General features: G+C 49.4%; 2 protein-coding genes across 4 annotated transcripts; one reads left to right on the plus strand and one right to left on the minus strand.

Annotated features, from left to right (window-relative positions):
* Window positions 1-2,617: 2,617 nt before the first annotated feature.
* On the minus strand, window positions 2,618-17,776 carry VAMP7 (vesicle associated membrane protein 7). 3 transcript variants are annotated; one of them, XM_068697211.1, is made up of 9 exons: window positions 17,635-17,710; window positions 17,290-17,354; window positions 14,647-14,805; window positions 11,629-11,686; window positions 10,928-11,065; window positions 7,556-7,646; window positions 6,923-6,990; window positions 5,377-5,469; window positions 2,618-4,791 (listed from the first exon to the last, which is right to left on the minus strand). In XM_068697211.1, the coding sequence occupies exons 3-9, from the start codon at window positions 14,790-14,792 to the stop codon at window positions 4,744-4,746; spliced, it is 642 nt and encodes a 213-aa protein (XP_068553312.1). In that variant the 5' UTR covers window positions 14,793-14,805; window positions 17,290-17,354; window positions 17,635-17,710; the 3' UTR covers window positions 2,618-4,743. The 3 variants fall into 3 exon arrangements, with proteins under 3 accessions (XP_068553312.1, XP_068553313.1, XP_068553314.1); XM_068697212.1 differs by lacking the exon at window positions 17,290-17,354 and having other exon boundaries at window positions 17,635-17,776; XM_068697213.1 differs by lacking the exons at window positions 17,290-17,354; window positions 17,635-17,710 and adding an exon at window positions 16,733-16,881.
* On the plus strand, window positions 17,742-20,339 carry LOC137863789 (DNA-directed RNA polymerases I and III subunit RPAC2-like). Its single transcript, XM_068697216.1, has 5 exons — window positions 17,742-17,884; window positions 17,976-18,073; window positions 18,472-18,548; window positions 19,531-19,613; window positions 20,158-20,339. Exons 1-5 carry the CDS (start codon window positions 17,816-17,818, stop codon window positions 20,203-20,205), a joined length of 375 nt encoding a protein of 124 aa, XP_068553317.1. The 5' UTR covers window positions 17,742-17,815; the 3' UTR covers window positions 20,206-20,339.
* Window positions 20,340-23,133: the final 2,794 nt, after the last annotated feature.

The raw sequence follows: 23,133 nt of genomic DNA on the forward strand, positions 1-23,133 counted from the left end.
CAGTGAGCCTGACTGCGTGTTTTTTGTGCTAGGAGTGAGGCTGCTTTTCATGACAGCCCCAGCACTACAGAAGGCTGCTTCAGCTCTTTTGAGAGACTTCCTTTGGAGACCTGTTTACCTAGACAGAGCTTTGGTATTTACCTTTCAGCTCTTTGGATTTCAGAAGAATGAGGTAGGTGTCAGCAACGAAAAACAATTCATAGCACTCAGTCCGTGTCTTAAAGGAGAACATCCACAAAGGGCTTAAGCAAAATAAAATATGGGAAACTGCTTGCAACTAAGAAGCCATTCAGTACACGTTACGCTTTGCATTAAGTTTGTTTTAGAAAGGTAAAAAGAGGAAGAGAGTTGTATCAAATTGAGTTTCAGACTAGCTCTCATGAATATGTTCCTGCGTCACCCACTGACTGCTCCTAGAAAGGTAATGCTGGTGCAGGACTGGTGTTAGCTGACCTTTTTGCACAAGGGACAGAGAGAACAGTTACACAATAGCAGCTTTTTGCAGTGGGTGAGTAAGCTTTGAGACTAAGGTTGTTGCCTGTTGAAAGAGATAAACATGTAAGCTAGTGAGAACTGCAAGGGTTTCTTTCTCACATTCCACATGCTCCTTGTAATGAATATCAGTGTTTTCCTATTAGAAGATAAATGTATACAACTGTTTCTTGACACTTCCTTCACTTCAGCCTCTAGCTGGAAAAGTGTGGATAGGAGCGGATGGAAAGAAATCCCCTGGTAAATCTCAAAGCCAGTTCCACTTAGTGGAAGGGCAAAAAGGAAGGCTTTTGTTATGAGCACAGATGCATTTCAGAAGAGAGCCCAATGAGAATGAATTAAGGCGACTCATTCTGTGAATGTAAGCACTTCCCCTCCACATACCAGAAGGCCAGAGATGACTGCTGTTAGACAGACAGGCTTCTTGCTACTCCTGATAAAGCCTTGAAAGTTTACAGGATGGTCTTATAAAAGCTTCTCCATTGTGGAGAAGATTCTTTTTTAACACCTCTGTCTGGTGGAAAAAAGGGAAGCCTCATTACATTGGACTCATCTCTCTGTGCATTGGGAAAGTAAATAAGAGACTAGCAACACCTTAGCTAGATTTCTCTATTGTTTTTACATAGAGTTTTTCTTTTGTCTTTATTGGGGTTTATATTCCAAAGTTAAGAGCATGCCAGCATTTTACATGCACTACATTTCTCTGCAGCCTCTTAAGTTGAGACAGCTGCTACTTATTTAATCAGGTACTTAATAGAAAATAAAGAACAAAAGCTTTCTAGAGAAAGTAAGTGTTTAAATACTTTAAGATTATATTGTAGATAAAGTTTAATAGCTTTTGGAAACTGTTTCTGTGAACAGCAAGACATCTGTCTACAGAGTCAGTTTTAGATACAAGTTTCTAGACAGAGCTGAGGCTAATTTAGAAGAAGCAAGCCAAAACGTTAATCAGGCCCATATTCTGAGGTTAGCTTCTGCTTGAATTCATGGGCATTTTCAGTATACACCTGATACCAACAAGCGCTTGAAGATGGTTATCCCTCCTCAGAGGAGGGCCATATGGTCCAGATCAAGAGCATGAAGCACAAAACCCAGCTCTATAAGAACTACCAGACTAAAGAGATGTTAATTCAAGATAAATCCTTTCATATTCCCAGCCAGGCTTAGAGCAGGTGATCTTCATTCAGAGTCTGATATTCTGTATCATCTCTAAGCCCTAGCAGCCATGGTTAGGATACAAGTTTTCTTTACCTCACACCAAGATAAGGATCAACTGAACTTCAACAGTTTCTGCAAGTTTAAGAGGAAATCCAACCCCCTCATACCGATGCATGAGTCTGATTCCAGCACCTAACACTACTCCGGCCACTTAACATTCCTGAGGTAGATGAAAGGCTACCAAGCTTTATTGCCTTTTTTTTTTTTTTTTTTTAAACATGGAGACTCAAGTGCAAGGCAGGGAGCTTAGGCACCAGCTGCTGCTGCTGCAGTAAACCAGTCCAGCACAGTATGGTAAATTCTTCCAGAAAAAATGGGTTCTTTCTGGCTAAGACTGAGAGAGGAAAGATATCCATTATTAGGGATTTTGCCTAACACAGGGGTTTTATCTCATGTTGCTGACAATTGCCTTAAAACATGTTTTCACACAAATTTTTATTTAGCTTCCAAGTGACAGCACCACTGCCTGTATCATCACTTCTTTTTATATTCCCTCCACCCCCACAAGTGCCCTGAGCAAGCAGGCATCCTGTCCTGTATCTCTCAGAATCCCTCTGTCCCAGGGACTCACAGATGCTTTAAGTTAAAACCAGGCAGAAGCAGATTCTTTCCATCATCAGAAAGAAAGCCACTGTCAAGTCATGACAGGCTCTAAAACCTGCATCAAAGCTAAGTCAGAATCCTCCCAAAGCTGAGAAATTACACATGGACTTTGTGGGAACTGTTTCACAGCAGGATTTCTATGTGTGATTTGTCAAGCAGCCACACAGGGTGACACCAGGCTTGGAGCTGCAGCGTTACACAGGGAGACCCACATCCCCACAGACACACTGGTTTCACAGAGTAGCTCCTATCAATGGTCTACATCTAACACCAGGCAGCTTTTCACAAAACTAAGGAAACCTGCTTTCTGTACAGTAATTTTATTTAAATCAGGTTAACTTTGTTTTTACACTAATATCTCAGTGCATCCTTTAAAAGAAAAGGAAGTCTTCATTAAAAAGTGTTTGTACATAAGACAACAAATCATAGAAATTAACACAGTAACATCAACAATCCCTAAAACATGCACAATTGTACATTGAGCCGGGGGGAGGCTGTACGGATACTAAGGAGGGGAAGAAGGGCTCTCTTCCACATCCACTTCCAGGTAAGAGGAAGTCTTTCTCTGCTTTACAGTGGTGTAAAACAAAATAGAAACCAAGGCCAGCGACCACAGTACTGATCAGAACCACTGGCACTTCCTGGATATCCAAGATCTGATTACCATCAGTAAAATTAGCCAAAACCATGCAAGTTTACAGGAAGACTTTTTACCTGGCACCTGCTGGAAAGCTCCAAGGTCAATGTACCATACACCAAGCAAAGCATGTGAAGGAGCAGCCATTTAACATCACTGTCCTGCCTGTGGCAAGCCCGTGTTGCAGGGCCCAGGGAACCCATGGCACCAAGTGTCAGAGTTTAGTCACCAAATTGAGCCTCCCTTTCCCACAGCTGCACAGCTTCCACCCACCCTTAGAAGTCACTTCCCTGTGCCAAAGCAGTGCAGCTTCCTCATTTACACCACTTGATGCTTTTGTGAGATTTCAGGTGTTCCCATTTCTTCTCTTGGAAATAATCCTTTAAGATATGAGATGGAAGCCCCACGCTCCTCGCACCCCAGGCAACAACAGCTTCTCTTCCAGTCAGCCAGGACTCCCAGCCACCACACTGCCCCACCTGCTTGTTGCACAGCCCCCGTCCTGGGGCTGTCTGGGGCTTGTGGCCTGGTAATTCAGATATCCAGATGGGACAAAAATAGTGATCACAGCTTCCAACGCTAGGCAGAGCAGTCCCTATGCTCTTGATAGCAGCACATTACCAGGGTACCTGATCCTACATTTGGTTATTAGCCTTGGAGATTTGGGTATACATATATATATTATTTTTTTGCACACAGGAATACCTGTTACTACATCCTCTGAGAGAGCTTTTCTGCTTCAGACCATAGAGAAAGTAACCATCCATTCAACTCCAGCCTTCTGTTCCTTCTCTGTCTTCAGTTTTTAGCACAAACCTTCTGAGTAGAAGCACAAGCAGCTAATACCTGACACCTTAAGCCAGATTGATAGTCTGGCCTTGACTGGCCCCCCAACTTCACCTTAGCAAGTGAGAATGTTAATATTCATTTTAGTCCAACCTCAAAAGAACAAGAGAAATAATAGGTGACAAAGCATATGCATTATTGCAACCTTAACTATATGGAACGCTCTCCAACTGTATTGATTTAGCCACAAATTAAAGGGGGAGGAAGAAATGTTGATGAAGAGGAGGCCATTTCAAAGCGCCAAGGTGACCTAACACCCTCTCCTACCAACTGCAGAAAGACCACCAGGAAAAAGGGAGATTTCATACAGAAGCAGCACCTACATCTTACAGTGCATAAAGCCCAGCCCCAAAGCCATTTTCTTCCTACCTATATTGCACTTGCAATCGCGACATGCTGGAACACTGCAAGAGGCCAGATGTGCAGGGAGGGGCACCTGGATCTCCACCATTTGTGGGAAATGGAAACGCACACATCCATCTCGTGTCTCTCCCGTTAGTTTGGCTCAGCCCACCCTGAACTACCCTCCAGTGCCATCCTTGTGGGTAGGACGGTTGCTAAACCGTGATTCTCCACTTGCACGCGCACGTGGAAGTGCAAAGCTGCAGGGGCACATGGGCAAGGATGCATGTGCCCTCCAGAGTTGGCTGTACTGCCTACCCAACTGAGAAGGCTTTAGATGGGACAGAAAAACAAAACAAAAATCCCTTCAAGTAATTTAAAACAGCCCATTCTTGAGGTTACAGCTGCACAGAAGCAGCGACCAGCTGGGCCTGTTTGGGGTGGTAAGGCAAAGAAGTCTGAAGTCCTGGAGGGATGAAGAATGAGAAGGTGTCAGTAGTGAAAGATTAAGAGTTATTCTGTAGGTTGCTTCTTCACACTCCTGTGATTCTCATCTCCAACTGACCAGCACCAACTGCTCCCGGTTACTTCTGCACACAGGTTGGCTATGCAAGCTTACCACAGGCAGCCGATACAATGATATAGATGATAACCTGGGGAAAGAAAACAGTAAAGTTCAGTCGAGAATCAAATTTCTGTCCTTCAGCCAACTGCTGACTTGGCCTGGCAATCAAAACAAGTTCGGAAACCCCACGTTATCAACACCCTGAAATAACTTGTCAGATGCCCTACAGAATTTTGCACCGAGACCTCCTCCTCCATATCCACGCAGCAACACAGGATGAGAAATGTCCTCCAGCAAAGGGTTCAGTGCTGACAACGTACTTCACATATCTAACCTGAAGTTACACTTCAGCATCATTAGCACCATTTGCATTTATTGCAGGCTGGAGGTGCACCGTCCCAAGTTGATTAACTAAATACCAACAAAAATAAGGCCTAAAAAGCCATGAGCTTAGTGTCTTAGGTTCTTACAAGCTAGACAAAGTTGTCTAGAAAGCTTTTCCTGTTGCCTCGGAAAGAAAAGCTGCCTGGCACAATGCTCTTCTCTCCACACCTCCCATACAACCACTGTAACATTTGTTTTAGAGCTAAGACCACTCTGAGCATGCATGCAACAGCTATGTGCTGGTGGCATTTTCCAGTAGTTAAACCTGACTTAAGAGCTCTGTACTTACAATTGATACAATGATGATGATAATGGTGAGCTTGAGGTTCTTCATGCACATGGCTCTAGCAAGGTTCCTGCTGGTAGTTTTGAAAGTGACCGACTGCAAGAGAAAGTAAAGCAGCTATTTCATTCCTGAACCTACTGTAAAGAGAGCTGCATCTCAGGCAGCTAGATGAAGATGCATGCACCCACACCATCCTGCCTCCCTAACAACCCAGAGCACTACAGTTATCTCCTCCAGTCATTTAATTCCTGCAGTTACAATACTGCAAAGCCAAACAGCCATCAAGACGAGAATTCTCTCCCATGCTACTGTGGGGGTGACATCAAAAAACAAACAAACAAAAAAACATAACAGTAAGTCCAGAACCAGCTTGGATTTGTGCCCTCCCACACTCAGCTTGGGAGAATTAAGCACACAGCACATCACCAGGCCTGTAGGCTGTCCACAAGGACTAGTTTACCTTGGATTACCGCTGGTTGGATTCTCATTCCACCTGAAAACTTTGGAGAACTGAAGTGCTCCAAAATGTTTAAGGACTTCATGATATTTCCTACACTCAACAGCCGATCTACTCAGGCTGGTCAACAAGCCCTTTAATGCTAGAGCTTTCCTCCAGTATGCTTGTCCTGCTCCGAGTCTGCCCAATATCTCACAACTCTCCTGTTCAAGACAGGCAGTGGTTGCTAGATGACCTTGAACACCCACCAGGCTGCGTTAGCGTAAGGTTTTTCACATGCATGCAAGATGCCTGCACAGAGAAAGGCTGCAGAACCTGTGCTGAGCCAGCTCAGCAGCACACTCTGCTGGTTATTTTCAAGTTTTCCCCACAAAGCACCCCTCAGCGTTTTCAGATAAGGTGACACCGAGCAGAACTGCATCCCTAACTGTAATTTTAATTTAAAGCTGATTTCCAGGCTCAGCTCCCACCTCAACTTTGGGAACACTTCTCCTCCCCAGCTGTGAAGTTTTTAGGTGTTTCTAGGATTGCTGGATACTGATGCTTCCTGTCACTATCTGAGAAAGCGGTGAGGTTTAAACACCCAGTGCTGGAGGACAGTATTCCCAACTGGGTAACCACGAGCTTCTCTAGTGTCTCTCTCTTAAAGCATTACTCTTTTTTTGCCAGCTCTGAGACATTTACATCTCCTCAGACCCCACACAGGACCCACTGGACTCTCCTGGATCCTGCAGAGGAAGATGCTGAGTTCTAGGTGCTGATTCCTAGGGAAAAGGCAGAAAAGTTTCCAGAGCCCAGGCCATTTTACTGGGTAGCATGTGCTGTGTAATTGCATTAAATTTGCCTCCTCAGTCATTTCTCACTTACTTTAATCCTTCATTCTGTTAAGGAGCTGGAAGGCTGGTATGCAGCGGGTAGAACAGCTATAAGGAGGGTGGAAATGAGACAGGACTTGTTTCTCACACAGGGAGCCCTTTGCATCTTGATACTTTGGTGTCTGTTTAAAAGCAGCTCTAGTTGCTGCTCAATGGATGAACACAATGGATGCAGGGCCCCAATTTCCCCATTTCTAAAACTCTTCCCCAGCCTTACCGAATCCACGAGGTTCTCGGTTTTATCAATCAGCAACTCCAGCTTCTCTCCTCTTTGTGCCACGAGGTCTGAAGAAAGAAAGAAAAAATGGTAGGTAGAAGCTTTTTGCATTGTGATTCTAATACCCAAAGCTCAAGTGCAAGCCAGGAGCTCTTGGCAGTGGTGTCTGAGACAAGACGTGGTCCTCAACACTTCCAGATTGCCAGGCAATGGTACTTCAGGAACAGTCTCACATCTCACACACTTTGGGACTAAGCCCACTCAATTTGGGTCAGTCCCAGATCTACTCCTCTATTTTTAAGTAGTCAGAGTTGTCCAAATCCAGTCCAAAGTCTTAACGGGACAAAATGCTGAGAACATTTTCCTCACAGCAACTGCAGGAGGGCCACAGTGACAAAGAGACCAAGTCCAGAGCACGCCGCACCCCATCGCAAGCTCTGCAGTGCCATCAAGCAGTGCTCCTTGCCCCCATGAGCCACCGTGTACCAAATCCAACACAATTAACAGCTCATAAACTCCGAGCTTCCCCAGCCCCTTCTTCCCCAGTTTATTCTGTCAGGAGAGGACAGCCCACCACCAGCTCTACTCGCAGCAACTCTCCCTGCACGGGAGGCACAAGAAGAAGCCGGGTACCTATGTTTCGAACCATGATTCCTTTCAGTTCATCAACTTGGGCTTGCGTCTCCGCCACCTGGTCAGTGCCCTTGCTCTCTGAGTGGTATTTCTGTAACAAACAAACAGTCAGTGACAGCAAGCATCGCACACACAGCACTTCAAACAAAAAGGGAAGACAGCAGACAAGTGTGGCAACTTCCAGAGTGCCCAAAAAGTAACAGCCTCTTCTGAAGGTTTAATCAGTTTGCAGGGAGGGAAGTTAGGACACTGTTCCCACTCCCACACACCATTTTGTTGCCTTTGTAATACTTCAGAACTTGTCATGACCTTCTATAATCCTCTGTGAAACATATCAGGAGAGCCCTGTAACTTCACACGCAAGGCAGAACGCGTCTCTCTGTAGGTGAGCATCAAGCAGGAGCTCTGACAAAGAAGAGGGGGCCTGCGAACTGCAAACACCACACAGTGTTTGGGATGGCCGGTATGAGCTGCCCAACTGCTCCTCCTGTAAAGATGTAAGCAGGTCACCAGTGAACCTTTGGTGGGTTGCTAGGGGGAAGAAGCACCAGCCAACATCCCCAGCTTAAAAGGAGTCTCACGATGTTTGCAGAAGCAGAAGAGGGGAGTTGAGGTGAAGTCAGTATCAGATAACTACGTTCTGCTATTCCTGGATTGACTTTAAGTCTGCTGTCCTCACAGGTCCTCTGCAGTCAAGTAACACTGGCTACAGCTCCACTGCCCTGCTCCCTAAGTCTCCTTCACCCAGGGAAACGGGTCTCTCTCACAAAATTCATGGATAAACCTTCAGCTTGCTCTACACTTGCAGCCACTGCACTCCTATCTGAAGGCCTTCACAAAGCACCTCTTAATAAGAGACCACTCTTGCTGACAGCAGAGACCAGGACATCATGTCTGCTGTACTTCATGACAACTCGTGTGGCCTCTTAAACCCCAGTTTTCTCCCCAATAAGCACTCAATTTGCATCCATTTCTGACCACATGGGAAGAAGCAACAGTTTCTAACGCTGTCCATATGCTCATGCCATAATCAACAGCGACAGCACTTGAGTAGTAGCGTGATCTCTGAACTGCCACATGGTCTCTTCCTCCGCACTCAGCATCCTCAAGTTACTTCTGTAACCACCTCGATACAGCCCTGCTCCTGCACTACGAGGCCTTTGATCGTTAGGGGCTCTAAGCTTAGCGAGTTTTAGAGCCACCTGAGGGAACAGCTCTCTGTTACTGCTTAACCTTTATCAGTCGATGCCTGGAATTCATCAATATGCAAAACCTGAGGAAAGCAGCTCTACTCCGTGCTTTAGAGAGATGGAAAGGCTGGGATTTTTAGAGGAGTAATACCACCATGGCTCTTCTGATAAGGCAATTCATTAGGCTTACTGCAGCCCAGAATCACATTTCGACAAGTCATCACTTCGAGGAGTTTCAGTTTCACACATCAAGGCTTGGTGGAAAGGGAAAAAACGAACTTCCTATCTGTGATAGGACTGAACCTAATTTATTATGCACAACTCCTTGGGCTCTTCTGAAGCCACACTGGCTTTGTTATTCACTGCTTTCTGTCTGCTGCGTAAGCCAAAGAATAGTTTGTGCAATAAACTACGTGCAGTTTTACATGCTCTGAATCACCTCTGCTCGTCATTGAAGGTACCAACACAAACGACTCTTTTCACAGACTCCAGTACAAGCTTCAGGAAGCAACAGTGTGAGCACAAATCCTTCCTTCAGGGTCCCCCACGTCAAAACCCCAGCTACACCCTGCATCCCAAAATGCAACTATTACTGCTGGAGAGCGTTATTAAGTTTGGTTTTTGCACTTACTCAAGCTATGCTCCCAGACCAGTAGCAAAGGACTTTTCCTTTTGCACCTGGAATATCATGAAATTTGGCATTTTTAGCAAATCAACAGGAAAAAAAAAAAAAAAAACAAGCTTTGAGGACAGCAGCAGCAACACTAACATGCTCACCAGTCACAGCAAAGCAAACGAGGATCCTCCTACACCTTGTGTACAGCGCCAGCTATAGCTGCCCCAGATACAGCCTGTGTACTGGCTCTGAAAGCCAATATTCCAAGGACATCCTCCTTTTAATTTCAGACAGGTCTCAAAAAAATAGTATTGCTCAACTTACGAAATTGTCTGTAGTCAATTACGAACTCTTAGAAGTGTGACTTGAACTTTAAACAAGATTAAAAACACTTTTCTTGCAGGCCATGTAGCCTGAGGTGTTGTGCACTAATAACATTATTGATCATGAGTCACAGGGCAGTTATTTATTCTGTCTCTATTCCTATCTGACTTCATTCCTCTAATTTGACATTACATCGAGCAACCACGACCAAGCCTGTACGTTTCCACAGGACTCTTTTCTTTGCAGGTACTAGAACTTTACCACTGCAAACCAAACACCAGGGATAAGCAGGAACCACAACATCGCCACTACCAGAAACCTTGTATTTTAAGAGCATCCTTTCTCTTTCCTAGAGCAACCGCTTTCTGCCTTCCCTTTCCAGCACAAAAAACCCCACTGAAGTAGGGCAGGATGTTGTCTGCAGACTCAGGTTACCCATAAAGTCAGTGTTGTCTTTGAAAATAAAAAAAAGAAGAACTCTGAAATGCAGCTCATCTCATTCTACAGAAGCTGAAGGAAAATGCAAACACTGTGCTGTGCACTTGAATACTTCAGAAGCTATACCCATACACTGCTGTGAATAAAACACAAATCAATACTGGTATTTGAAACCTCATCTGGCAGCTGTGGGCTTTGCCACACCTCAAATCAGCAGCGAGCAAAGCACTTCTCTGAAAGTGGGAATGTAGCTCCAGGGCTGTACCAGGATCTTGTGGCAAGTGAAATAAGCACGCAATTCCTCTGCACTCCCAGTTGGAGAGGGACTCCAGACCAGATCAACCTGTCCTGTCCCTTCAGGATTCCAAAATCAGGCACAGGGTAGCTAGAATAAACTCTTCTGAAACCTGACAGTTTCTTAAGAACTGGGCAAGAAGATGCACTATACTGCTGGCAGCTCCCTTTCAGACAGTGGCTTTCCTCACTGCATCTGCACTGCAGCGATGCCCTGAGATTTCAAATCTGAGATTTCAAACATTATCTTTAAGATCTAAAGTGCACCTATACGGTGCAAACAGTGAATGCATCACCAAAAAAAAAAAAAAAAAAGGGGGGGATTGGGGGTAATAATCACTGAAGCAGTAAAGCAACCCAGCTGTAGGAAGAGCACAGGGAAAACAGCCAATTCCCCTGGCTTTACAGTCTCAACATGGCACTTCGGTTACAAGTGAACAAATACAGGAAGACCTTCTGGGGAGAAGTTTAACTTGTCAGACCAATATCCCCTGTAGCAACAGATCTCACCAGCTGTGCAGCTAAGACACTTGAGAACTCGCTGTTCATTGCATAGGGAAGGGCTGTCTGTGCTCTTGAGCCATACGTGGTCTGAAATCTCTTCTTGATTTCATTCAGGAAGTTGAAGGCTCTGGAACGTTCAAAGTCCTAAAAGGGAAAGAGCAGACCACAGCCAGTCAGTTAGATAACGAAGTATACGGGGCATGAAGCCAAAGACACCACAGTTATCAGTTCCTAGCAGGCACGCCATGCACGACACTGCAGGATCTGACTGGTTATCCTGGGGTTTTAATAGCAGCCAAATCCCAGGCACCTTCCTGGACATCAGCTGGAAGCAGACATTACTTAAATATATGTAGTTCTCATTCTGTGCCTGGTATCTTTTTCTAATGAGGGAGAAGTTTTTGCTTTAGTATTTCTAGAACTGGAGTACAATGACCATTAAAAACCAATCTCTACATCTAGAGTCTACGCACTGGGGCTGCTGAGAGAGAAACCAGGAAAAACAAGAACTTAACTTCAGGCTAACTATTCAGTGCATTTGAGTTTCAGGCTAAGCCATCAGAGCTGCGTTTTCATTCCTACCAGTTAAAAGCTCCAGTGGAAAAAAGGCATCTCAAATTAGCACCCATTATTGATTTTTCTTTGACAGAAAAAGCTAAATCTTGTGAAAAGCCTGTATATGCAATAGCTGTACCCAAAATACTTACATCATCCGTGATGCAGAGGTATATGATCCTGTCTTGGCAGATGTAGTGAAACAGATAACTGCAAAGAGGAAAAAAAACAAACAAGTCATCTGAAGCTGCCACAAGACTAATCTTCTGGAAGATGTCAGCGTCTGCAGGGCCTTCAAGGGCTGTAAAAGGGCAAATTCCAGTTACAGTACAGGAAAAGGCACAGATGCCAACATACCCCAGCCAGCTTTGTTCAGATCCTAAGCATCTCCATTCCCATAGGCTCCACTGCGAGACCACTTACACGTTAAGGGATCCCTGACATCGTGCACTTGTCAGCATCCTGTGCTTTGCAGTAACTGGGGGGCATTCAGCTGCCAAACAAGTTCACTTCCATGTTCTTCCAGCTACTTACTTGTGAAAAACAAAACCTTGATGGGATACTCAGCAGTAAGATTCCTGTCTAACCCTCATCAGGGTATCCAAGCATCCACGCATAGTTAGCTTGAGAGATTAGTTGATTGGGGTGACAGGCCAGTTAATACTTTAACGAACCTCATTACAACAGTGCCTTGCTGCTTTAGCCGTGTTTGTATGACCACCTTGCACTGCCTCAAGTTTTTATTGCAAAGACTACAAAACAAAAGCAGCCACAGAAGAAAAAGAATTTGACAGAGTGATCAGGGCAAACTGGCTTGAAGCACGTGGCTGCAGTAATGCCTTGGGAGGTGTGGTGCAACCAGACGTTAGGTAAATGCAAAACAAACAACCCATGGTTGAAAGCAGGATCTTCTTCTTCAAGTAAAACCAGGCTGTTGTTTCGAGGCACATGACAAAAAGAAAAAACAAGCAAAGTTCATACACAACAAAATGCAAACCAGAACTGCTCAGAGCAGCTCACTGGCTGCCAACTCACTGGCTTTAGCTGTTGTTTTCCTGACACTGTCCCTTCACCACCCGCTGCAGAACCCTTTCACAAAGCCTCTACAATACAGGGGAGTTAACGCTGCAAAAAACTGCTGCAGAGCAGTTGCATTTGTACAGCTTTACGGATGCAGCTCTGTAGCTTTAAAACTCAGGGTTTATATTATATGAATAACTGGACACTGAAATAAGCCTCGGGAGCATGCTGTAGGAATAGTTTGCTGTCCTTAAGCTGACTTCTCAAAAAAAAAATCCCTCCATACCTACAGGTATTGCCCCTCTGTTCTGAAGGGAGAGGTAAAGCTCACCTGGCACTGCCTTACGGACTCCCCAGTGACTTGTAGAAGAATCTTAACAGCAGAGACAGAACACCACCTGATGAACACCACTCCTGATGCTAGAAGGCTGATTTTCCTTGGAGATTACATGAAAGACCCAGAAGTTCTTCTAAAAACCAACAACCAATAGCAACAACCCTCATGAAATGGAATATAACCCGATTTTTTTCCTGTTGCAAAACAATCACCCAGGACAGGCAATGGTACAATTCTCTAGCCTATTGGCTAGGGCCCTGACAAGGCAGATCTCTGAAATCCTGCGGACAGGAAGAACAAGAACTCCTTGAGCACACTCAGCTTCATTAAAGCCATAACGATCTGTCCAGGTATTGTGATCATGAAAGGGAAAAATAAAAGAAAAGTGCCTATTCTGCACCTCTACAAACCCAAATCCTTGCTTTTTGACAACAGGCAGAAAGCGCCAGCTCCAAAGCATGCACGTGGAAGATATCAGTGAATGCTGTGCCCAAAGACATGGCTAGGCACTCTTCCTTCCCCTCTGCCAGCACGGAGGCAGGGTTGGCAGGTTCTGACCTAGGAGGGCGTTCTTCCAGAGCACAGGAAAAGCGATGCTGTAGAAGACCTGTCAGAAGAGACTGAACATCAGCAGAGGAAACACCCAGAGCTGCAGACGGGGCCCAGCTGATTTTTAGCAGCACAATGCAAAGCAGAACAACCACACTGCGAGCTGCTCTGATCTTCTGCAACAGTTGTTGGAGCCTCGTTACGGAAACCTTCAGTAGTGAGCAAAAAGATTATACACTTCACAGCACGCTTTGCAAGTGTAGATGCATCAGTTAACTGCCTCTCAGTGCTGCCAGCACAGAGAATCAACCTCTACACCACAATTCCAGCTTTCAGCTCTGAGAACAAACCTTGGCACTCCTAAAGCTCAGTTTTGTAGTTGGCTGCGCAGCGCTCAAGGCGAAGGTAACACAAAAGGAAATGACCATTCCCTGAAAATTACAGTAGAAAATGATTCAGCATCCAAAGTACTTTAGACCACAGAACAGGCAGCCTCCTCAGAAAGCTCCTCCACGGGGACTCTTAGTGGTCCCAAGGCAGAGCAAGGCAAAGGAAGACTGCCTAAATTCTTATCTTTTGAATCCTCAGGCAGCCAAAACAGCTTTAAGAAAACAGCTTGGACAATACTGAGAATCCAACCACAATGCTAACTCAAAAGACAGCTGACATAGCATCCAGTGCTGCTGGATCTGTTTTCTTCGCCCTTTTCTTTAGTGTGCCCATCAGCACATTAACTTATTTACTTCTCACGTGCAATAAATCAGCAGAGTGCCAGGAGGGTTTAAACCTAACGTGTTCCATCAACACCAGCCAAGGACTGTTCAGAGATCTGTACAAGCCCGAGTTAAACGCCTGTCCCAGACACTGGGCTTGTGGTAGCTCAGGTTGCCTTTTGGAGAAACAACCTGTGGGACCTACCTTAAAGCAACCAGGATGCACAACTGCTCTGAGGTGAGTGATGGTTTTGCCTAAAGCACTGGAAAAGCCAGCAGACACAACAAGCCAAATACACACCCACAGCTGAGCACCCTCCAGTTCACTGTGGAAGCTGTGTAAGGACAGGAAACTTCATTTCACACCAACTGCCCTGGGACTCATTTCTTAAACTAAGCTCAAGTCCTGGTTACTCTGCAAACCCAGAGGAAAAACTAACGTAACACATCCAGACACACTGCTGAGAACTCAGTTTCAGTGCCTCCATGTATTGCTATCCTCCCGCATGTCAGTCAGGCTCTCCAACACCCAGAAGAGAAACACGACTCACTTCCCGTGCGAATAGGTCAGCTTGTTGTTTTCCGAAGGTATCTTTGCCAGGATCTGCTCTGTCACCTCCAGGAAGTTTCCTCCGCACCAGGCATGCTTGGCAAGGATGGTTGTGCCCCTCGCCACAACAGCGAACAGGATAGCCATGACTTCACGCTATCTGGAAATAAAAACAGGAGAATTTGGTTTGTTATTTGGCAGACAACACACTGCAACCTTCACAACATCCTCCCAGCCCCCAGCACAACGGGAGGGAGCGTGGTCAGTGCTCCAACGGGATATTGTTAGCAGAAAACCTCTCTCATTCCCCCTTTTACATTCTGTTCACAACACCACCAACACTACCACGACCTCTAGAAGAGTGTTTATGAAACCACATCAGACCACAGCTGTGACTGATGCCTGGTTCAGTACCTCCATCAGCCTCTTTTCTGCTTCGGGAAGACTTTTGACCTTACCAAAATACAGCAATAGATCAATGCAACCTTATTTTTTCACTTTGCACTTGATGCTGCCTGCCTTGTACTGCACCCAGACGTCTCTGCACTCTGGGAAGTCTGCACGCCTCCTGCAGCACAACACAAAAGCTTGGAGATTTCTCCAGAAGTAAGTACAACAGGTTCAGCTTCAGGATCCAAAGACCACGGGTAGAAAAACTGACCACAAGCAAGACCATGAAGTTAAGAGACAACCAAGCAGTGCACCAGGGCTCATGGTTCTGCTTTTTGTCAGCCAGAGCTGTAGGGATTCAGGCTTGGCCAGCAGCAGGTAACCTCCTGCGGGTGTGAGAGCTCAAGATCAGATGGGAAAAGCATAAACAGGTGGATTAATCCAGAGGAGACACCCCATGGTTAATCCCCAATCTGTAACCAGCTGGGAGCACCAAGGAACTCAGGGCCAGCACCGCCTATGGGAGCAGAAGGCAGAGGATTAGTTTGAGAAGAGACCACAGCACGCCAAGGGGGAACCGGAGCAGCAGAAGCCCTCAGAGCACACAGCTCCAGCACAGCACGCTCTAGAAAAACTGCCAGAGCTCGGTGTCAGCAGGGGAGAGGGAGGACACCCAGAAAGCCCCGCGCCATGCAGACAGAAGCTGCTCTCTGCTGCTCCTGCCTGGTACCACAAAAGCACACCAATAACTGCGGGGGGAAGGAAGCGCTGGGCTGCAGCCCCCCCTCAGGCAGAGCTGCTGCTTTCACTTCCCCCTGCCTTACACCTGGCACCTCTCAGCCCCACGCATCTCCACCAGGGATTCGGGGGAGCCCCTCATGCTGCTTTGCATGGCCGGCCTCTCACTTACCCCACCTCAGAGCAAGGCCTATTTTCGGAGCACAGGCAGCACGTTGCGTTTATCTGCTGCTCTTCACCAGATGACAGCTCCCCTTGCCCTCCCTGTGCCACACGTTGCTTGTTTCCCCTCTCCATCCTCATCTGGGCACAGCTCAGGGACTTTAACAACTGCACTGACACCCAGCTGGAGCACACACTGTTAGGGAGGAGGATGAGGAGCGCCCACACCAGCAGTCCCCTCTCACTGCTGAAGACTCGGAGGTGTTCCCCTGCCTGCTCCCTCTCCCCTCCGAGCTGGAACTCCAGCACAGTTAAAAGTGGCAGCAGAGAGAGGTAAAAACCAGCCAGGTTTGGGTTTCCTCTTCCAGCCCAGGACTTGCAGGCTCACAGCTGCCCTCTAGCAGAGAGTCTGTCTGTCAGCAACACAGCGAGCGAGCCCCACCGCTTCGCGTCCCGGATCTAGGAGGATCTCTGCAGGAAGGCACAGCCGGCGCTTATTAAGGCCAATCAATGTCAGCGCCCACCTGGAGATCACTGCGGGCACGGAATATACAAACGGAGAAAAAAAGCTGTGATTGCTCGCTGTTTCTAACACAAAACTGAGAAGTTCAAGGACAGGTCCCACAGAAGGAAGCGGCTGTTCCCACAGCGCATCCTCCGGAGCTCATTCCCACACCACACCGAGGAGCAGAACGGTTCCCACGGGCTCAGAAAGCGACTGACAGGCTTAGGGAGGAAAAGAATCCCATCAAACCAAGAGCATCCGAGCAGCCGCTCGCTGGAGCCTAAGAGCTTACCTCAAGCACTCACGTCAGAGTCCCGTTTGAGGCAGGGACCCTCCCAGTGTTCACATTTCAGCGCTGCCCCCGCCCCACTGCTCCAGGTGCTTTACAGCAGCTTCAAAACCCGCTTCCAAAGCGCCCCGTCCTTCCTCGCATCGCTCCCCCGAGCTCAGCGGGCAGGCAGCACATCATATGACGAGCAGAGCACCCAGCCATTTGCCAGCCTCTCACACGCCTGACCACAGCATTTCCTCCCTGCCTGCCATATCGCAGCTCACCCAGAGGGCTTTAGGGCCGCCTGTGCACAGAGAGCTGCCCCCAGAGGGGCTGCTCCCAGCCTGAAGCTCCCCAGAATCCTGCCCTAGGTGGGCCAAGCTGGCGCATCCATCACTTTGAGCCAGCCTTGACCTGCTCCATCAGCCACACTCTGCCTGTGTGACAGCAGGCACAGCAGTGGCAGGTCCCAAAACATTTTGCTGCCTCAGGGAGCCTCCCTCAACCCCCCCAGGGCCTCCCCCAGCCCCCCAGGCCGCACCACCACAGGCCTGCAACGCGGGGCCGGAGCCACCCACCTGCAGACGAGGCCCACGGGGGCTGGAGCTGCCTGGGGGCGTCCTGCAGGAGCCGCTGCCTCCGCCTGAAGGAGCCGGGGGGAAAACAACAAAAAAAATCACCACAGAGCTGGGCGGGCGGGCAGCGATTAAACCCTCGGTAACTGCGGTTATCACCACAGAGGCACAAGCAGCCCCTCACGGCCGCGCAGCCGCTCCAAGCCCCTCCAGCGCCGTGAGGCAGCGCCTACCAGGCAGAGAACACATGAATTTTCCTCAAAAAAATCAAAAATAACCCCCCTCGGGGTACAGGAGACCCCCCCGCGCCCCCCTCCCCTCACGGCCCCTCACGGCCCCGCCGCTCACCGCCCGCCCGGCTCCTCCGCCCCGCCACGACGCGCTTCCGGTCTGCGGCGCGGTGCCCGCTGGGAGTTGTAGTCCCGCGGGTGGTGGCGCCCCCGTTAAGCCCTCCCGCCGCGCGGGGCACGCTGGGAGTTGTAGTCCCACCGTGTAGTCCTGGAAGGCTCCCCCTAGCCCAGCGCGGGGCATGCTGGGAGTTGTAGTCCGGCGGCGCAACATGGCGGAGGAGGGCGAGAGGAAGGCGGCGCTGGAGATGGTGAGGGGCGGCGCGGCGGGGTGGGGGCTCCCCGGCACCCCCCCCACACCCCAACTGGGCTTCACCTCCTTTTTTACCTCGTTTGCGGCAGGTGCAGGCGGATGGGACGGACGGGAGCTGCGTCACCTTCGTGCTGCACGACGAGGACCACACGCTGGGCAACTCCCTGCGGTACATGGTGATGAAGAAGTGAGTGGGGGGGTGGGGGGCGATGGGGGGCTCTGGGGGGGGCTCTGCCTTGTTTATGGCCCCCAGCTCGCTGGCCCTTGGGTAACGGCTGCCTCTCCCTGCTCCTCCGTGGTTAGCTGTGGGAGAAGTGTAATGTCTGATATGGCAAAGGTTAAAAGTTAAAACTCCTCTGGCCGTGGTGCCAGGCTGGTGCCTGGGCGCGTTTTTCCTTTGCAAAGCTGCAGCGAGGTGGAGAACACGAGTAAAGTCACACAGGCTGCTCCCCGTCAGCATACCCCTGCTGTGAGACCCCGGTTCTGTCAACCCCAGCAGGTCTGGCTGGCCCGAGCCTCTGGCATCCCTGAGCTGTGCCGTGGGCAGGCCTGGCCCTCACTGCTCTCTTCTCTCTCCTCCTGCAGCCCCGACGTGCAGTTCTGTGGCTACTGCATCACCCACCCCTCGGAAAGCAAGATCAACTTCCGCATCCAGACCAGAGGTACGGACACCGGGTTCTCTTTATGTCTGGGGTTCTTCTGGGGGAAATCACCCCTGCTCGGGTCAGGTTTCAGCCCTGGGTTGTTCTAACAAAGAACAGCTCTTTTCTCTCGTTTCTCTGCCAGCCATCTGCAACTGCTGTGCCCTGTTGCTCAGCTGGGGAGGCCGCCCTGAGCTTTGTACTGCAGCTCTTGTTTCCCAGCTGCGGAGCTGAGCAGCATCCTGCCTGAGGAACCCGTGGCCCAGGTGTCTGGGTTGGCTGGCAGCAGGCCCTGAATGGCAGCAAAAGGATGAAACTTCTGCTGCTCCCTACAAGGGCTGATCGTCTGTAAATCAGCGTGGGGTTTGGAAATGGGGCTGACATACCTGGCTGCAGCAGGATAGCTCCTTCCTCCCTCTCCCTGCCAGCTATGGGATGAGGCTCCCTTGAAAAGCTTCCCCTGTCTGTGCTGTCCCACTGGCTTGCCTCCCAAAGAGGACTTTGTCCCCTGGGAATAGGTAGCACTGACAGCTCTGAGCCTCTGGCTCTCGCTCATTGCTCCCAGCACCCCAACCCAGCAGCTGTGCCTGCTGCCTGGAGGGGTGCTGTTGTTTTATTCCTTCCCCACGGGGCCGTTCCCTTGAGCATCGGATCCGTAGAAGCCAGTTCCTGGAAGCAAAGCAGTCAGTCTGTGCTTGCTGACTCTTTAATTTCTTAAAAATTAATTCCTGCTCAGTCTAGCCTTGCCAAAACCACCTCTTCCTCATGGGACTGACCGCAGGGTAAGTGTCTGCTGCTCCTGCACGGCGCAGACCACCCCTCTGAGGTCAGGTCTCAGGCTGCTGGGCTGGGCTGCGAGGCAGGAGGATGCGGGCACGTTTTGGGTGCTGTGTGAGAGCCTCTCCCCATCACAGGGACTCGGTGAGAGCTGCGCTGCCTTGCAGTGATGAGGGAGAGGTCCTCAGCCACCCCCCCTTTCACTAACGCATTTCCTTTCCTCAAGGGTCCCTCCCTGCTGTCGAGCCGTTCCGGAAGGGGCTGACTGACCTGATGGGAGTTTGCCAGCACGTGCTCAACACCTTTGAGGTGAGATTGTTGCCTGAAGAGCTGGGGAGCGTTTTCTGTCTCTTGGTCTCAGAGGGGAAAGGAGGGGGCTGAGCACTGTGTTGTAGGCACTTTTGACACACAAAAAAATGTATTTTTTTCAGACATTTTCTGCCTGACCTTGGTTGGACCGTGGGTTTTCAAATCTGTGGGCTGCACAGCTCTGAGTGCTGCCTCTGCCATGTGTGTTTTAGCATGAGAGAGGCTGAGAGGTGGAGCTGCGGGCTGGTGAGGAGACCCAGCATGCTGGATTGTCCCCTCCAAGGAAAGGGGCAGCCTCAGGGTCTCCAGCAGGATGTTGCCAGCGCCTGCACAGCTTCTCTGTAGGGTGCGCTCCTGCAGCTGGGCACAGGGGCAGGGCTCAGTTGCTTCTGAAAGCACCTGGAGCTCTGTCAGGGCATTTTGGGTCCCGCAGCCTTCCCAGGGGCTGGGCAGAGAAGTCACAGCACAGAGCTGGGCAGGGGCAGATGTGTGTGAGTAGCTCAGATGCGTGCTGTTAACCTTTATCCTTTGTTCTTGTTTGCAGAAGAGCATGAAGGAATACAGAGCCCAGAAGGAGGAAGAGATGCAGTAGCAATCAGGGCTGGCAGTCCCCGTGGATGTGTGTAATGTCTGTGTGTCCAATTCCCCGTTTCAGGAGGTGCTTTTTTTATGACTACTTTGCTGCAAATCTGTATTTTCTCTAATAATAAAGCATATAAAGTTTGATGAGTGGAGTTGTTGCTGTGTGGATGGTAGCTAGAAGGCAGCTCTTGCGTTCTGTCTTCCCCTCTCCAAATGTTGCTGGTTTCTGCTGGGGATGGTCAGGTGGTAGAACTAGGCTGCCCCAACGTCCCCGGGGAGCAGAGTGCTGTGCACAGCCAGGCTCTGAGAGAGGCAGTGCCCTCTTCTGATCGAAATCTTCCTATTACTGGCCCCAGGGCTCCTGGCTCCAACAGGTGAGGATTAGAAGAGTTGGGTCAGTTGGAAGGGACCTAAAAGGTAGGGTCCAACTGCCCGACCACCTCAGGGCTGAACAGCAGTTAAGGTGTATTGAGGAGGGCATTATCCAAGCTTTTTTTGAACACTGAGAGCCGTAGGCCATCAAACACCTCGCCAAGCAGCCTGTTCCGGTGTTTGGTCACCTTCACAGTGAAGAAATTTTGCCTAATGCCCACTCCGAGCCTCCCCTGGGGCAGCTTTGTGCTGTTCCCTTGTGCTCTATCACTGCTGACCAGGGGGAAGAGACCGGCACCTCCTGCTCCATTTCCCCTCCTCAGGAATTTGCAGAGAGACACGAGGTCACCTCTCAGCCTCCTTTTCTCCAGACGAGACATCCCAGGCGTCCTCAGCCTCTCCTCATGGGACCTGCCTGCCTTAATGACTTCATTGCCCTCCTCTGGAGGCGTTCCAGTAACACAGCCAGTGTTTTTTTGTTAACAGATCACTATAAAATGGTTCCTCTGCTCATTTGGGGGTGAGATAATTAAAAAAAAAAAAAAACAAAAAACACACAACACTTTCTCCTCTTTAAACCTCTGAGGAATGCAGGCAGCTGCAAGCCGAGACTGCTCCTTGTGAGCAGGTCTGAGGAGTGCAGAGCTAGAGCCTTGGCCTCATTTGGATCCGCTGGCAGCCGGCCGAGGGGGGGAGAGCCTTTCATCCAGCCTAATGTGGCATGAAATACCAGGAGCTTTTCTGCTCCGTGCTGGGGTGCAGGCCTGTGAACCTTCCCACTGTGCCCTGCCCAGGGGGACACCTCTGTCTCTCCCACGGAGGCCTGCCGCTACCAAAGGAACCTGCTGGCACCCAATTAAGTATTTAGCAGACTTTGCAGACCCCCTGCTGCTTAATAAGAAACACCCGGAGCCTCTCCTTTTCAAACGCCAGCATGTTTTATTAACACGCAGAGGAGGTAAAATGTCAGGTTTTCTCCAGAAAACTGTTCTCTCAAATACAAACTGACAGACCTGCTTTCTGCCGGGCTGGCGGTGGGGTTGTGTTGGCAGGCGTTGGGTCCTGAGGCCAGCTGAACCCTGCACTCGGTAATAAGGCTCCTTCACCTCCCTGCTTGGTGATGGGTTCACCTTGCCCCCGCCAAAAGGCCCCCACAGCTCCAGCAGGTGGCTGCGGTGGCCCTGCTGCTTTTGGCTCATCCTCCTGGCCTGGCGGGGTCGGGGAGGAGGTTTGGATAAACCAGATCCACCTGTGACCTCTCAGCCCAGGTGTCACGGAGGACAACCCTTAAAAAAGGTCTCGAAGGCCAGGAGCTGGCAGCAGGGAGCTCTTCCATGAGCAGATAAAATGAGGCTGCACGTGCACCCCTTTTCTGACGTTCATTGCTTTCTTTTTGAGCTGAAATGCGCTGATCCTGGGCTTATTGTACCCTAACAGAGACCCCTGAGGGCTGGGAAGGTGCCATGTGAATGCCAACACAACAGAAGGGCTCTAAAAGGATATTGTTTCCAGCTGATAACTCCCTTCTCTTCCCTCCCCTCTCACGAATTTTGTGATGTTGGTTACAACAGGAGGCACCTGGGAGGAGAACACAAGGGGGAAGCGAAGGAGACCGAAGTCCCTGTTAGGCAGACACGCAGCAAGTGCCAGCAATGTCCAGAGCTGGCAGGAGCACGGGGCAGTCTGCTCGTTGCAATATTAATCGTGTGCAGCTCTGAGACTGGTTTTGAAGCATTTAAGGTGAAAATGTTGATCTGCTAATGCGGGAATGATTAAATCTGCTCTTGGAGCATAAAAGAGATGTTAGCCATGTGGGGCCCAGGAGGTTAATAAGGTAAGAGGATTCCCCCGTGTTCCTGTAGTTGCTGTCTGTCTTGTGAGCATTAGCAGGTCCTGGCTGTCCTTAGGAGAGGATCTTGAATGTTTAGGACTCTGCTCCTTGTGGTATTACCAAAAGCCACTGTTGGGGCGCTGTTCAGATGCTTCAGTCTCCACTGAAATGAACGGGAGCTGTGCATTTACATCTGCTAGCTTGCATGGAAAAGGACTCCTGAATGCTTTGCTCTGACATTTTGGGACCGTTTGCTGAAACAGAGCACGATGAAGGTTGAATCTCACCACTTGGGGCTGACCTAACGTGTAACTGGCTCTGCTCTGGAGCTGCCGCTGGCCCTGCTCATTGCACCCCCTGTCCCCGAGGTACCTGCTGTCACCCAGACTTACCAGCTTGGCCTGACGCTTCTCCAGATTTCCGTCTCCAAATCTGACCCCCAGCATCGTCTGCTCTCCGGAGCTGCCAGCCTCCTCCAGGCCATCCCGGCTATGAAGGCACTGGCCCAAATCAGCCCCCAGCAAGTCCTGGGCTTATGCGGGGCTGCTCACCTCTGGGGCTCTCACCAGCCAGGACTTCCAACCATTCCAGGCCCATGCGATGTAACGGGGACCCTGAAAAAGCTTTTTGGCTCAACCTGTGACCGAGGCACCAGCCATTCCAGGTGAGTGGGAGGAAGGCTGTAGCCCGGTTTGCCAGCCCGTATCCTCGTTACTGCTTTTTACGGGACCTCTT

The sequence above is a fragment of the Anas acuta genome, chromosome 13 (assembly GCF_963932015.1).
Source record: "Anas acuta chromosome 13, bAnaAcu1.1, whole genome shotgun sequence".
Taxonomy (NCBI): domain Eukaryota; kingdom Metazoa; phylum Chordata; class Aves; order Anseriformes; family Anatidae; genus Anas; species Anas acuta.

What these genes read in the sequence shown, in the direction of transcription:
- LOC137863789 (XM_068697216.1), top strand. Translation starts at nt 17,816, where the DNA reads ATGCTGGGAGTTGTAGTCCGGCGGCGCAACATGGCGGAGGAGGGCGAG. An exon ending in CGGTACATGGTGATGAAGAA is followed by an intron (nt 18,074 to 18,471) that starts GTGAGTGGGGGG and finishes CTCCTCCTGCAG; the next exon opens with CCCCGACGTGCAGTTCTGTG. An exon ending in ACGTGCTCAACACCTTTGAG is followed by an intron (nt 19,614 to 20,157) that starts GTGAGATTGTTG and finishes TCTTGTTTGCAG; the next exon opens with AAGAGCATGAAGGAATACAG.
- VAMP7 (XM_068697212.1), bottom strand. Translation starts at nt 14,792, where the DNA reads ATGGCTATCCTGTTCGCTGTTGTGGCGAGGGGCACAACCATCCTTGCC. An exon ending in AATCATGGTTCGAAACATAG is followed by an intron (nt 6,991 to 7,555) that starts GTACCCGGCTTC and finishes TTCTTTCTTCAG; the next exon opens with ACCTCGTGGCACAAAGAGGA. An exon ending in TCATCATCATTGTATCAATT is followed by an intron (nt 4,792 to 5,376) that starts GTAAGTACAGAG and finishes TTCTTTCCCCAG; the next exon opens with GTTATCATCTATATCATTGT.